The sequence below is a fragment of the Oncorhynchus clarkii genome, chromosome 7, assembly GCF_045791955.1.
Source record: "Oncorhynchus clarkii lewisi isolate Uvic-CL-2024 chromosome 7, UVic_Ocla_1.0, whole genome shotgun sequence".
Classification (NCBI taxonomy): domain Eukaryota; kingdom Metazoa; phylum Chordata; class Actinopteri; order Salmoniformes; family Salmonidae; genus Oncorhynchus; species Oncorhynchus clarkii.
Window position 1 is genome coordinate 88,131,620 of NC_092153.1, and position 14,399 is coordinate 88,146,018.

At 43.5% G+C, this 14,399-nt stretch overlaps 1 protein-coding gene across 2 annotated transcripts in view; it reads right to left on the bottom strand.

Annotated features, from left to right (window-relative positions):
- Positions 1 to 3,699: 3,699 nt before the first annotated feature.
- The window catches only part of LOC139414503 (TSEN2 tRNA splicing endonuclease subunit), a 40,107-nt gene continuing 29,407 nt past the window's right edge, over positions 3,700 to 14,399 (bottom strand). The window contains exons 10-11 of one of the 2 annotated variants that reach the window (XM_071162415.1): positions 4,395 to 4,484; positions 3,700 to 4,277 (exon numbers count right to left, since the gene is read on the bottom strand). In XM_071162415.1, the coding sequence (XP_071018516.1) occupies positions 4,218 to 4,277; positions 4,395 to 4,484 (150 nt within the window). In that variant the 3' untranslated portion in view covers positions 3,700 to 4,217. The remainder of the gene's footprint in view (positions 4,278 to 4,394; positions 4,485 to 14,399) is intronic. The other variant, XM_071162414.1, reaches the window with a different exon arrangement.

The following is a 14,399-nucleotide window of genomic DNA, read 5'->3' on the forward strand; positions in this document are numbered from 1 at the left end:
GATGTACTGGCCTGTCTCCTGGTAGCGCCTCCATGCTCTGGACACTGTGCTGACAGACACAGCAAACCTTCTTGTCACAGCTCGCATTGATGTGCCATCCTGGATGAGCTGCACTACCTGAGCCACTTGTGTGGGTTGTAGACTCCGTCTCATGCTACCACTAGAGTGAAAGCACCGCCAGCATTCAAAAGTGACCAAAACACCAGCCAGGAAGCATAGGAACTGAGAAGTGGTCTGTGGTCCCCAACTGCCGAACCACTCCTTTATTGGGGGTGTCTTGCTAAATGCCTATAATTTCCACCTGTTGTCTATTCCATTTGCACAACAGCATGTGAAATGTATTGTCAATCAGTGTTGCTTCCTAAGTGGACAGTTTGAATTCACAGAAGTGTGATTGACTTGGAGTTACATTGTGTTGTTTAAGTGTTCCCTTTATTTATTTTTTTTGAGCAATGTATAACCCCACTATGGAAAGGGGAGGTTCTCATGAACACTTTCTCCATTTTGCTCTACGACTCCCACAAGAGTCACTCTCTTCTGAAGGTAACTTGGTACCAGTTTTAAAAAATGAATAGAAGTATGGAGGTAGTTTTGCATCAAAAAAAAAAGAGGGTTAAATAAGTCCAAAAAACAAAAAAAAATTCCTGAGCTTTCTTATACTTCCTAGATATAGGACACACTTCAAAACCTTAGTCCTTATGATTTTTGGGGGGACTGTCTGTTTTGCGATTTCTGAATGTGTTATTCAATGCGTTTCTATTGGTTATAGTAGTAAAGGCTAAATTCAATGTTCTATCAATTTTTATTTATTTATTATACAGGGGTCCTAAAATTCCAAATACAATAGCCAAATGATCCATGGTATGACCATCTTAAAAAATACTTTGAGGTTACTAAATAGCTTAAAAATTTACTTTTCTGCTGCTCCCTCACTCGGATCAGCCCTGGTCTGGATCCGACCAGGTCTATACGGAATGGGTCTAGTTGTTCTCGGGTCCGTTTGGAACGGGTCTCAATATTTAAACATTTAAACTAATTTATGCATACTGGTTCCAGACAGGAAAGCCCCAGATCCATTTTGGAATGGACCCATGAAGGCCTCTACATTCAGGACTTCTATACCAGGTGGTGTCAAAGGAATGTCCTAAAAATTGTCAAAGACTCCAGCCACCCAAGTCATAGACTGGTCTCTGCTACTGCACGGCAAGCAGTACAAACGCACCAAGTCTGGAACCAACAGGACCCTGAACAGCTTCTACCCCAAAGCCATAAGACTGCTAAATAGTTAGTTAAATAGTTAACCAATAGCTACCCAGACTATCTGCATTGATCCTTTTTGCACTAACGTTGACTAATTTTACATTTTTTTGTCACTCTTATCCAGAGCAATTAGGGTTAAGTACCTTGTTCAAGGGCACAGACAGGTTTTTCACCTAGTCGGCTCGGAGATTCAAAGAAGTGAGCTTTTGGTTATTGACTCAATGCTCTTAACCACTACGCTACCTGCCGCCCATAAGCTGCTGGTACGGTTTCCTATCTGTCACTTTATTCCTAGTTAGATGTACACATCTACCTCAATTACCTCGCACATCGATACTGGTACCCCATGTATATAGCCAGCGTCCCAACACAGTTAAGCCAAAACCATGCCCCGTTATTCAGAGGGGCGTTCTACTACGCTCCCATTGGTTAGCTAGCGTTGTCTCACTCTCAGGCGATCAGCGCAGAGACAGTGACCTTCCAAGGTAAGGATGGAAAGTGTCATTTAACAGCTGCCTACAGTAATGCAGGCCTATTATCATCATGTTTGGTAACATGAACTCTGCTGAATTCACTCAATTGAACGTCAGCTAAGTTAACTTAGGATACTTAACGTTACTAGATCGGTATTTGAAGTTATGTTATCAATTGTAGTCTATTATCAGGTTAATGCATATGCTTATTATTCATAATTTCTCAAATATGTATTAGCTAATCATTCAGTCGAATACGCTATGCTACAGCCATTGAATCTGTCTTTGAGCGTTAAGGGATGGTAATGGCTAACTCGGTCCACGTCATTATGTTATTATATTTTTCAATCTTGAAATACAAGGGCAAATGTTATTAATCAGTGACTGAAATTTCACGCAAAGTGATATTCACTTCCGGACTTGGAGAGCGCTCAAAGCCTTGTAGAACGTCTCTCTGAATAACGGGGCGTGGTTTCGGCTAAACTGCATTGGGGAAAAGATTCATATAGCCAAGTTATTGTTTATTTATTCCTCATGTTATCTTTCTACAATGTTTCTCTCTGCATTGTTGGAAAGGGCCCATAAGTAAGCATTTCACTGTTAGTCTACACCTGTTGTTTACGAATAATGTGACAAATAAAATTTGATTTAACTGCGAGGCCATGTTGTATTTCTACACTGGGATACTGACACTGGGAATTACTCATGTCTCCTCTAGAAACCATCACTTTACACACGGAGCAATTTTTTATTTGTATTTTATTACCTTTATTTAACTTGGCAAGTCAGTTAAGATCAAATTTTTATTTTCAATGACGGCCTAGGAACAGTGGGTTAACTGCCTGTTCAGGGGCAGAACGACAGATTTGTACCTTGTCAGCTCGGGGGTTTGAACTTGCAACCTTCCGGTTACTAGTCCAACACTCTAACCACTAGGCTACCACTAGACAAATTATACCATATTCTTAATCATAATCTGGATTTTTACTTACACTTCAATCAAACAGAAAAAAATATGTTAAAAAGCATGTTCAAAAACAAATATTTATTGATACTTTCACATGTTAAGTAACACTAAATTCCACTGAAAACCAATCATTGAAATGGATGGAATGCCTTCAGAAAGTATTCATACCCCTCAATTTATTCCATATTTTATTGTGTTCGCCAGAATTCAATAATTATTTTCTCACCCATCTACACACAATACCCCATAGTGACAAAGTGAAAACATGTTTAGACATTTTTGCCAATTTATTGGAAATTAAATTCTGAAATCTCATTTACATAAGTATTCAGCTCCCTGAGTGAATACGTTAGAATCACCATTGGCAGCAATTACAGCTATGAGTCTTTCTGGGTAAGTCTAAGAGCTTTGCACACCTGGATAGTTACAATATTTGCACAATATTCTTCTTAGAATTCTTCAAGCTGTGTCAAGTTTGTTGTTGATCATTGCCATAGATTGTCAAGCCGTTTTAAGTCAAAACTTTAACTAGGCCACTCAAGAACATTCAATGTCGTCTTGGTAAGCAACTCCAGTGTATATTTGTCCTTTTTAGGTTATAAGGTGAATTTGTCTCTCAGTATCTGTTAGAAAGCAGACTGAACCAGGTTTTCCTCTAGGATGTTGCCTGTACTTAGCTCTATTGTTTAGTTTTTCCTTAGAAAACTCCCTGGTCCTTGCCGATGGCAAGCATACTCATAACATGATGCAGCCATTACCATGCTTGAACATATGAAGAGTAGTACTCAGTGATGTGTTGTGTTGGACTTGCCCCAAACAGCCATTAAACCGTTTTAAAGTCCCCATTGGCCTCATGGTGAAATCCCTGAGCGGTTTCTTTCCTCTCCGGCAACTGAGTTAGGAAGGATGCCTGTATCTTTGTAGTGACTGGGTGTATTGATACACCATTCAAAGTGTAATTAATAACTTCACCATGCTCAAAGGGATATTCAGTGTCTGTTTTTTATTTAATTTTTTATTACACGTCTACCAATAAGCGCCCTTCTTTGCGAGGCATTGAAAAACCTCCCTGGTCTTTGTGGTTGAACCTGTGTTTGAAATTCACTGCTCGACTGAGGGACCTTACAGATAATTTTGTGTGTGGTACAGAGATGACGTAGTCATTCAAAAATCATGTTAAACACTATGATTGCACACAGAGTGAGTCCATGCAACTTATGTGACTTGTTAAGCAAAATGTGTACTTCTGAAACGATTTAGGATTGCCATAACAAAGGGGTTAAATACTTACTGATTCAAGACATTTCAGTTTACATTTTTATAAAAATATATATACATTTCTAAATACATAATATAACTTTGACATTATGGGGCATTGTGTTAAGGCCAGGGACACAACATCGAAATGTTATCCATTTTAAGTTCAGGCTGTAACAACAAAATGTGGAAAAAGTCAAAGGGTGTGAATACTTTCTGGATGAGCTGTATATTTACACAGCAGACAAAAAATAAATAAATCATATGTCGTCCGTCTCTGTCCGCTCTCGTGATGATATCCATCTGCTTAAAATAATCTCCTAAAGAACAGATTAGAGAGAAAGAGGTTAGAGAAATGACAGGTAGAGGAGAAAGAACAGAGAAAGGGTTAACAGAGAAAAAGGGTTAACAGAGAAAGGCTTAGGCAGAAGTCATACCTGAACTGTGACCCTGCAGAGACAGTCTGGAGAGGAGAGATGTTCCTCTGTCAGGTGAGATGGGTAGATGACGTAGCACAGCATCAAGTCCTAGAATACAACACACAGACAGGAATCATCCACAATGTATTGATCACATATTTACTAATACTGCAGAAATCAGCACTAAAGCAGTATCCAAATCCATTGGATGTAGTGCTCAATGTTCCTTCAAATTATTTTCTGGGACTGAGCAAATTTCAAAATCTGCTGAGCACAAACTTGAACGCTGTGAAAATTCTGTGCAACTTCCAGCGTGCGTTTACTGTAAACACTAAGGCTGTACCCACTTTAAGTTACAGTTTTAACAGAGGCCAAATAGGCTACTGTGGCTATTGTAATGTAGTAATGTAGGCCAATGTAGGCCAATGTAGGCCAACCAGAGTGGTCTACCATAAAAAACAATGGAGAAAATGCATCCCATAACATCTCCCTTTGATCTTAAACAAGGGCATTCTCTCATGACCGCCTATGCTGTAAACACAGTCCAGTTCAAAGTAAATGGCACAAATCCATATATGGCAATGGTTTATTTGCATATAGGCCTACTGCAACTCTGATTGGTTATGCCGCACTGGTCTGTGTAGGGGCTGAGTAGTGCATGTCAATGCAATAGAATCCTACACCTATACGTTCTGCCTACAACAAGATCTCTTGCATAGTTTGTTTTGTTTCGGGGTTAATATTGTGTTGATTCTATTACAATTGACAAAGTAAAAGAAAACATTGATAGTGTTAACATGGAAAACTCACGAAACGTGGTCACCAACCTTTTCTGAGTCAAGATCATGACTTAAATAACGTAAGCCTATGCAACATTAACCTATCAATGAGGTTTGTGCAGTAGGCCCAATATATTAGCATTGCTTGAATTGCCCTGCCAATGCATGGTTGTTCGGGCCATTTAAAAAATATATACACTGCTCAAAAAAATAAAGGGAACACTAAAATAACACATCCTAGATCTGAATGAATGAAATATTCTTATTAAATACTTTTTTCTTTACATAGTTGAATGTGCTGACAACAAAATCACACAAAAATTATCAATGGAAATCAAATTTATCAACCCATGGAGGTCTGGATTTGGAGTCACACTCAAAATTAAAGTGGAAAACCACACTACAGGCTGATCCAACTTTGATGTAATGTCCTTAAAACAAGTCTAAATGAGGCTCAGTAGTGTGTGTGGCCTCCACCTGCCTGTATGACCTCCCTACAGCGCCAGGGCATGCTCCTGATGAGGTGGCGGATGGTCTCCTAATTGATCTCCTCCCAGACCTGGACTAAAGCATCCGCCAACTCCTGGACAGTCCGTGGTGGATGGAGCGAGACATGATGTCCCAGATGTGCTCAATTGGATTCAGGTCTGGGGAACGGGCGGGCCAGTCCATAGCATCAATGCCTTCCTCTTGCAGGAACTGCTGACACACTCCAGCCACATGAGGTCTAGCATTGTCTTGCATTAGGAGGAACCCAGGGCCAACCGCACCAGCATATGGTCTCACAAGGGGTCTGAGGATCTCATCTCGATACCTAATGGCAGTCAGGCTACCTCTGGCGAGCACATGGAGCTGTGCGGCCCCCCAAAGAAATGCCACCCCACACCATGACTGACCCACCGCCAAACCGGTCATGCTGGAGGATGTTGCAGGCAGCCGAACGTTCTCCACGGCGTCTCCAGACTGTCACATGTGCTCAGTGTGAACCTGCTTTCATCTGTGAAGAGCACAGGGCGCCAGTGGCGAATTTGCCAATCTTGGTGTTCTCTGGCAAATGCCAAACGTCCTGCACGGTGTTGGGCTGTAAGCCTAACCCCCACCTGTGGACGTCGGGCCCTCATACCACCCTCATGGAGTCTGACCGTTTTTGACCGTTTGAGCAGACACATGCACATTTGTGGCCTGCTGGAGGTCATTTTGCAGGGCTCTGGCAGTGCTCCTCCTGCTCCCCCTTGCACAAAGGCGGAGGTAGCGGTCCTGCTGCTGGGTTGTTGCCCTCCTATGGCCTCCTCCACGTCTCCTGATGTACTGGCCTGTCTCCTGGTAGCGCCTCCATGCTCTGGACACTATGCTGACAGACACAGCAAACCTTCTTGCCACAGCTCGCATTGATGTGCCATCCTGGATGAGCTGCACTACCTGAGCCACTTGTGTGGGTTGTAGACTCCGTCTCATGCTACCACTAGAGTGAAAGCACCGCCAGCATTCAAAAGTGACCAAAACATCAGCCAGGAAGCATAGGAACTGAGAAGTGGTCTGTGGTCCCCAACTGCCGAACCACTCCTTTATTGGGGGTGTCTTGCTAAATGCCTATAATTTCCACCTGTTGTCTATTCCATTTGCACAACAGCATGTGAAATGTATTGTCAATCAGTGTTGCCTCCTAAGTGGACAGCTGCTGCTCCAGTTTCAACTATTCTGCCTTATTATAATTCGACCATGCTGGTCATTTATGAACATTTGAACATCTTGACCATGTTTTGTTATAATCTCCACCCGGCACAGCCAGAAGAGGACTGGCCACCCCACATAGCCTGGTTCCTCTCTAGGTTTCTTCCTAGGTTTTGGCCTTTCTAGGGAGTTTTTCCTAGCCACCGTGCTTCTACACCTGCATTGCTTGCTGTTTGGGGTTTTAGGCTGGGTTTCTGTACAGCACTTTGAGATATCAGCTGATGTACGAAGGGCTATATAAATAAATTTGATTTGATTTGATTTGATTTCACAGAAGTGTGATTGACTTGGAGTTACATTGTGTTGTTTAAGTGTTCCCTTTATTTTTTTGAGTAGTGTATATTTCAAAATTGGAGATGAACATACCAGTAATAGATCAGTTGTTGTATTAATTGTGAGGCACAGCTGAGTGAGCATACATGTAAATAATTTGCTTTTTATTTTACTGGGCTGATGGTGCCTGCATCTCCCTCAGCAGAGGGAGAGATCAGCAGATGAGGGTCCGCCTCTCAACATTTCCTCCACAGACAAAAAAGGAATGGCGAAACAAGTAGCACCGCATTACTTCTGCCACATGCACAAATTCAAAAACAAATGTTGTTACTCCTATGAACAGAGAAAGTGAAATATTCCTTGATACTGAATCCTACTACACCGTCTGACGCTCGTCGGATGTGGCAGGGCTTGCAAACTATTATGGACTACAAAGGTAAGCCCAGCCGCGAGCTACCCAGTGACACGAGCAGATGTGTTGCTACCTACCCTCACCACCTGGGGGCTGCCCGTCAGGAAGTCTAGGACCCAGTTGCAGAGGGAGGTGTTTAGTCCCAGGAGCCTTAGCTTAGTGATGAGTATTGAGGGTACTATGGTGTTGAACGCTGAGCTGTAGTCAATGAATAGCATTCTCACATAAGTGTTCCTTTTGTCCAGGTGGGAAAGGGCAGTGTGGAGTGCAATAGAGATTGCATCATCTGTGGATCTGTTTGGGCGGTAGTGGGGTGGGTCTAGGGTTTCTGGGATAATGGTGATGTGAGCCATTACCAACGTTTCAAAGCCCTTCATGGCTACGGACGTGAGTGCTACGGGTCTGTAGTCATTTAGGCAGGTTTCCTTTGTGTTCTTGGGCACAGGGACTATGGTGGTCTGCATGAAACAAGTGGGTATTACAGACTCATTCAGGGATGTTGAAAATGTCAGTGAAGACACCTGTTTGACCACGTAATTTCCGGTCACAACTTGGACTTGTTTACGTGTTGCTGTGCTGTACCTGACAACTTTACGGTTTTTACTTTTTAATTACCGTTTATATTTTTGTTTTTTTCCCCTCAACTTTTTCACTCCGGACGCTTTATCTGGACACGGTTCGTCAGGACCTCCAACAGCCGAAGCTAAGTAGTAACATTAACATGATGCCTTCTAATTGCAGTCGCTGTACTCATAATATACAGGAGAACGATCGCCTTACGGCGAGGATAGCTGTGCTACAAGCCCAGCTTCAGACGCAATCGTTAGGCAAGGGTAATTTTAGGTCTGAGACGCCGAAGCTTCCCACCATTAGCTCTGACAAATTGAAAACTCTAGTCATTGGCGACTCCATTACCCGCAGTTTTAGACTTGAAACGAATCATCCAGCGATCATACACTGTTTACCAGGGGTAGGGCTACCGACGTTAAGGCTAATCTGAAGATGGTGCAGGCTAAAGCTAAAACTGGCGAGTGTAGAGAGTATAGAGATATTGTTATCCACGTCGGCACCAACAATGTTAGGATGAAACAGTCAGAGATCACCAAGCGCAACATAGCTTCAGCGTGTAAATCAGCTAGAAAGATGTGTCGGCATCGAGTAATTGTCTCTGGCCCCCTCCCAGTTAGGGGGAGTGATGAGCTCTACAGCAGTCTCACAACTCAATCGCTGGTTGAAAACTGTTTTCTGCCCCTCCCAAAAGATAGAACTTTTAGATAATTGGCCCTCTTTCTGGGACTCACCCACAAACAGGACCAAGCCTGACCTGCTGAGGAGTGATGGACTCCATCCTAGCTGGAGGGGTGCTCTCATCTTATCTACCAACATAGACAGGGCTCTAACTCCTCTAGCTCCACAATGAAATAGGGTGCAGGCCAGGCAGCAGGCTGTTAGCCAGCCTGCCAGCATAGTGGAGTCTGCCACTAGCACAGTCAGTGTAGTCAGCTCAGCTATCACCATTGAGACCTTGTCTGTGCCTCGACCTAGGTTGGGCAAAACTAAACATGGCGGTGTTCGCCTTAGCAATCTCACTGGAATAAAGACCTCCATTCCTGTCATTATTGAAAGAGATTGTGATATCTCACATATCAAAATAGGGCTACTTAATGTTAGATCCCTCACTTCCAAGGCAGTCATAGTCAATAAACTAATCACTGATCATAAACTTGATGTGATTGGCCTGACTGAAACATAGCTTAAGCCTGATGAATTTACTGTGATAAATGAGGCCTCACCTCCTGGCTACACTAGTGACCATATCCCCCGTGCATCCTGCAAAGGCGGAGGTGTTGCTAACATTTACGATAGCAAATGTAAATTTACCCCCCCAAAAAATGACGTTTTCGTCTTTTGAGCTTCTAGTCATGAAATCTATGCAGCCTACTCAATCACTTTTTATAGCTACTGTTTACAGAACTCCTGGGCCATATACAGCGTTCCTCATTGAGTTCCCTGAATTCCTTTCGGACCTTGTAGTCATAGCAGATAATATTCTAATCTTTGGTGACTTTAATATTCACATGGAAAAGTCCACAGACCCACTCCAAAAGGCTTTCGGAGCCATCATCGACTCAGTGGGTTTTGTCCAACATGTGGACCCACTCACTGTCACAGTCATACTCTGGACCTAGTTTTGTCCCATGGAATAAATGTTGTGGATGTTAATCTTAATGTTTTTCCTCATAATCCTGGACTATCGGACCACCAGTTTATTACGTTTGCAATTGCAACAAATAATCTGCTCAGACCCCAACCAAGGAACATCAAAAGTCGTGCTATAAATTCACAGACAACACAAAGATTCCTTGATGTCCTTCCAGATTACCTCTGTCTACCCAAGGACGACAGAGGACAAAAATCAGTTAACCACCTAACTGAGGAACTCAATTGAACCTTGCGCAATACCCTAGATGCAGTTGCACCCCTAAAAACTAAAAACATTTCTCATAAGAAACTAGCTCCCTGGTACACAGAAAATACCCGAGCTCTGAAGCAAGCTTCCAGAAAATTGGAACGGAAATGGCGCCACACCAAACTGGAGTCTTCCGACTAGCTTGGAAAGACAGTACCGTGCAGTACCGAAGAGCCCTTACTGCTGCTCGATCATCCTATTTTTCTAACTTAATTGAGGAAAATAAGAACAATCCGAAATTCCTTTTTGATACTGTCGCAAAGCTAACTAAAAAGCAGCATTCCCCAAGAGAGGATGGCTTTCACTTTAGCAGGGATAAATTCATGAACTTCTTTGAGGAAAAGATCATGATTAATAGAAAGCAAATTACGGACTCCTCTTTAAATCTGCGTATTCCTTCAAAGCTCAGTTGTCCTGAGTCTGCACAACTCTGCCAGGACCTAGGATCAAGAGAGACGCTCAAGTGTTTTAGTACTATATCTCTTGACACAATGATGAAAATAATCATGGCCTCTAAACCTTGAAGCTGCATACTGGACCCTATTCCAACTAAACTACTGAAAGAGCTACTTCCTGTGCTTGGCCCTCCTATGTTGAACATAATAAACGGCTCTCTAACCAACCGGATGTGTACCAAACTCACTAAAAGTGGCAGTAATAAAGCCTCTCTTGAAAAAGCCAAACCTTGACCCAGAAAATCTAAAAAACTATCGGCCTATATCGAATCTTCCATTCCTCTCAAAAATTTTAGAAAAGGCTGTTGCACAGCAACTCACTGCCTTCCTGAAGACAAACAATGTATACGAAATGCTTCAGTCTGGTTTTAGACCCCATCATAGCACTGAGACTGCACTTGTGAAGGTGGTAAATGACCTTTTAATGGCATCAGACCGAGGCTCTGCATCTGTCCTCGTGCTCCTAGACCTTAGTGCTGCTTTTGATACCATCGATCACCACATTCTTTTGGAGAGATTGGAAACCCAAATTGGTCTACACGGACAAGTTCTGGCCTGGTTTAGATCTTATCTGTCGGAAAGATATCAGTTTGTCTCTGTGAATGGGTTGTCCTCTGACAAATCAACTGTAAATTTCGGTGTTCCTCAAGGTTCTGTTTTAGGACCACTATTGTTTTCACTATATATTTTACCTCTTGGGGATGTCATTCGAAAACATAATGTTAACTTTCACTGCTATGCGGATGACACACAGCTGTACATTTCAATGAAACATGGTGAAGCCCCAAAATTGCCCTCGCTAGAAGCATGTGTTTCAGACATAAGGAAGTGGATGGCTGCAAACTTTCTACTTTTAAACTCGGACAAAACAGAGATGCTTGTTCTAGGTCCCAAGAAACAAAGTGATCTTCTGTTGAATCTGACAATTAATCTTAATGGTTGTACAGTCGTCTCAAATAAAACTGTGAAGGACCTCGGCGTTACTCTGGACCCTGATCTCTCTTTTGAAGAACATATCAAGACCATTTCAAGGACCGCTTTTTTCCATCTACGTAACATTGCAAAAATCAGAAACTTTTTGTCCAAAAATGATGCAGAAAAATTAATCCATGCTTTTGTCACTTCTAGGTTAGACTACTGCAATGCTCTACTTTCCGGCTACCCGGATAAAGCACTAAATAAACTTCAGTTAGTGCTAAATACGGCTGCTAGAATCCTGACTAGAACCAAAAAATGTGATCATATTACTCCAGTTCTAGCCTCCCTACACTGGCTTCCTGTCAAAGCAAGGGCTGATCTCAAGGTTTTACTGCAAACCTACAAAGCATTACATGGGCTTGCTCCTACCTATCTCTCTGATTTGGTCCTGCCGTACATACCTACACGTACGCTACGGTCACAAGACGCAGGCCTCCTAATTGTCCCTAGAATTTCTAAGCAAACAGCTGGAGACAGGGCTTTCTCCTATAGAGCTCCATTTTTATGGAACGGTCTGCCTACCCATGTCAGAGAGTAAGTCTTTACTGAAGACTCATCTCTTCAGTGGGTCATATGATTGAGTGTAGTCTGGCCCAGGAGTGGGAAGGTGAACGGAAAGGCTCTGGAGCAACGAACCGCCCTTGCTGTCTCTGCCTGGCCGGTTCCCCTCTTTCCACTGGGATTCTCTGCCTCTAACCCTATTACAGGGGCTGAGTCACTGGCTTACTGGGGCTCTTTCATACCGTCCCTGGGAGGGGTGCGTCACCTGAGTGGGTTGAGTCACTGTGGTCATCCTGCCTGGGTTGGCCCCCCCTTGGGTTGTGCCGTTGCGGAGATCTTTGTGGGCTATACTCAGCCTTGTCTCAGGATGGTAAGTTGGTGGTTGAAGATATCCCTCTAGTGGTGTGGGGGCTGTGCTTTGGCAAAGTGGGTAGGGTTATATCCTTCCTGTTTGGCCCTGTCCGGGTGTGTCCTTGGATGGGGCCACAGTGTCCCCTGACCCCTCCTGTCTCAGCCTCCAGTATTTATGTTATATCTGGAGTACTTCTCCTGTCCTATTCGGTGTCCTGTGTGAATCTAAGTGTGCTCTCTTTAATTCTCTCTTTCTTTCTCTCTCGGAGGACCTGAGCCCTAGGACCATGCCTCAGGACTACCTGACATGATGACTCCTTGCTGTCCCCAGTCCACCTGGCCGTGCTGCTGCTCCAGTTTCAACTGTTCTGCCTTATTATTATTGGACCATGCTGGTCATTTATGAACATTTGAACATCTTGGCCATGTTCTGTTATAATCTCCACCCGGCACAGCCAGAAGAGGACTGGCCACCCCACATAGCCTGGTTCCTCTCTAGGTTTCTTCCTAGGTTTTGGCCTTTCTAGGGAGTTCCACCGTGCTTCTACACCTGCATTGCTTGCTGTTTGGGGTTTTAGGCTGGGTTTCTGTACAGCACTTTGAGATATCAGCTGATGTACGAAGGGCTATATAAATAAATGTGATTTGATTTTGACCTGTCAGTTGGTCAGCACATGCCTGGAGCACACATCCTGGTAATCCGTCTGGCCCCGCAGGCTTGTGTATGTTGATCTGTTTAAAGGTTTTACTCATGTCGGCTATGGAGAGCGTGATCACAGTCGTCTGGAACAGCTGATGCTCTCATGCATGCCTCAGTTATGCTTGCCTCGTAGTGAGCATAGAAGTGATTTAGCTCGTCTGGTAGGCTCGTGTCACTGGGCATCTTGCGGCTGTGCTTCCCTTTCCCTTTGTGCTTCCCTTAGTCTAGTCTATAGTTTGCAAGCCCTGCCACATAAGACTAGAGTCAGAGCCTGTGTAGTATGATTAAAATCTTAGCCCTGTATTGACTCTTTGCCTGTTTGATGGTTCGTCGGAGAGCATAGCAGGATTACTTGTAAACTTCCGGGTTAGAGTTCCGCACCTTGAAAGCGGCAGCTCTACCCTTTAGCTCAGTGCGAATGTTGCCTGTAATCCATGGCTTCTGGTTGGGGTATGTATGTACAGTCACTGTGGGGACGACGTCCTCGATGCACTTATTGATAAAGCCAGTGACTGATGTGGTGTATTCCTCAATGTCATCGGAAGAATCCCGGAACATGTTCCAGTCTGTGATAGCAAAACAGTCCTGTAGTTTAGCATCTGCTTCATCTGACCACTTTTTTTAATTGATCGAGGCACTGGTGCTTCCTGCTTTAATTTTTGCTTGTAAGCAGGAATCAGGAGGATAGAGTTGTGGTCGGTCGGGTTTACCAAATGGAGGGCGAGGGAGAGCTTTGTATGCGTCTCTGTGTGTGGAGTACAGCTGATCTAGAATGTTTTTCCCTCTGGTTGCACATTTAACATGCTGATAGAAATTTGGTAGAACTGATTTAAGTTTCCCTGCATTAAAGTCTCCGGCCACTAGGAGCACCGCCTCTGGGTGAGTGGTTTCCTGTTTGCTTATTTCCTTATACAGCTGACTGAGTGAGGTCTTAGTGCCAGCATCTGTCTGTGGTGGTAAATAAACAGCCATGGAAAGTATAGCTGAAAACTCTCTAGGCAAGTAATGTGGCCTGCAATTTATCACAATATACTCTACTTCAGGCGAAATCTAGAGACTTCCTTAGATTTCCTACACCAGCTGTTGTTTACAAATATGCACAGACCGCCCCCCCCCCCCCCCCCCTCGTCTTACCGGAGTGTGCTGTTCTATCTTGCCGGTTTATACTTGTGTACTATTGTTTGTACAGATGAATGTGGTACCTTCAGGCGTTTGGAAATTACTCTAAGGATTAACCAGACTTGTGGAGGTCTACAATGTTTTTTCTGAGGTCTTGGCTGATTTAATTTGAGGCACTGAGTTTGAAGGTAGGCCTTGAAATACATCCACAGGTACACCTCCAATTGACTCAAATGTTGTCAATTAGCCTATCA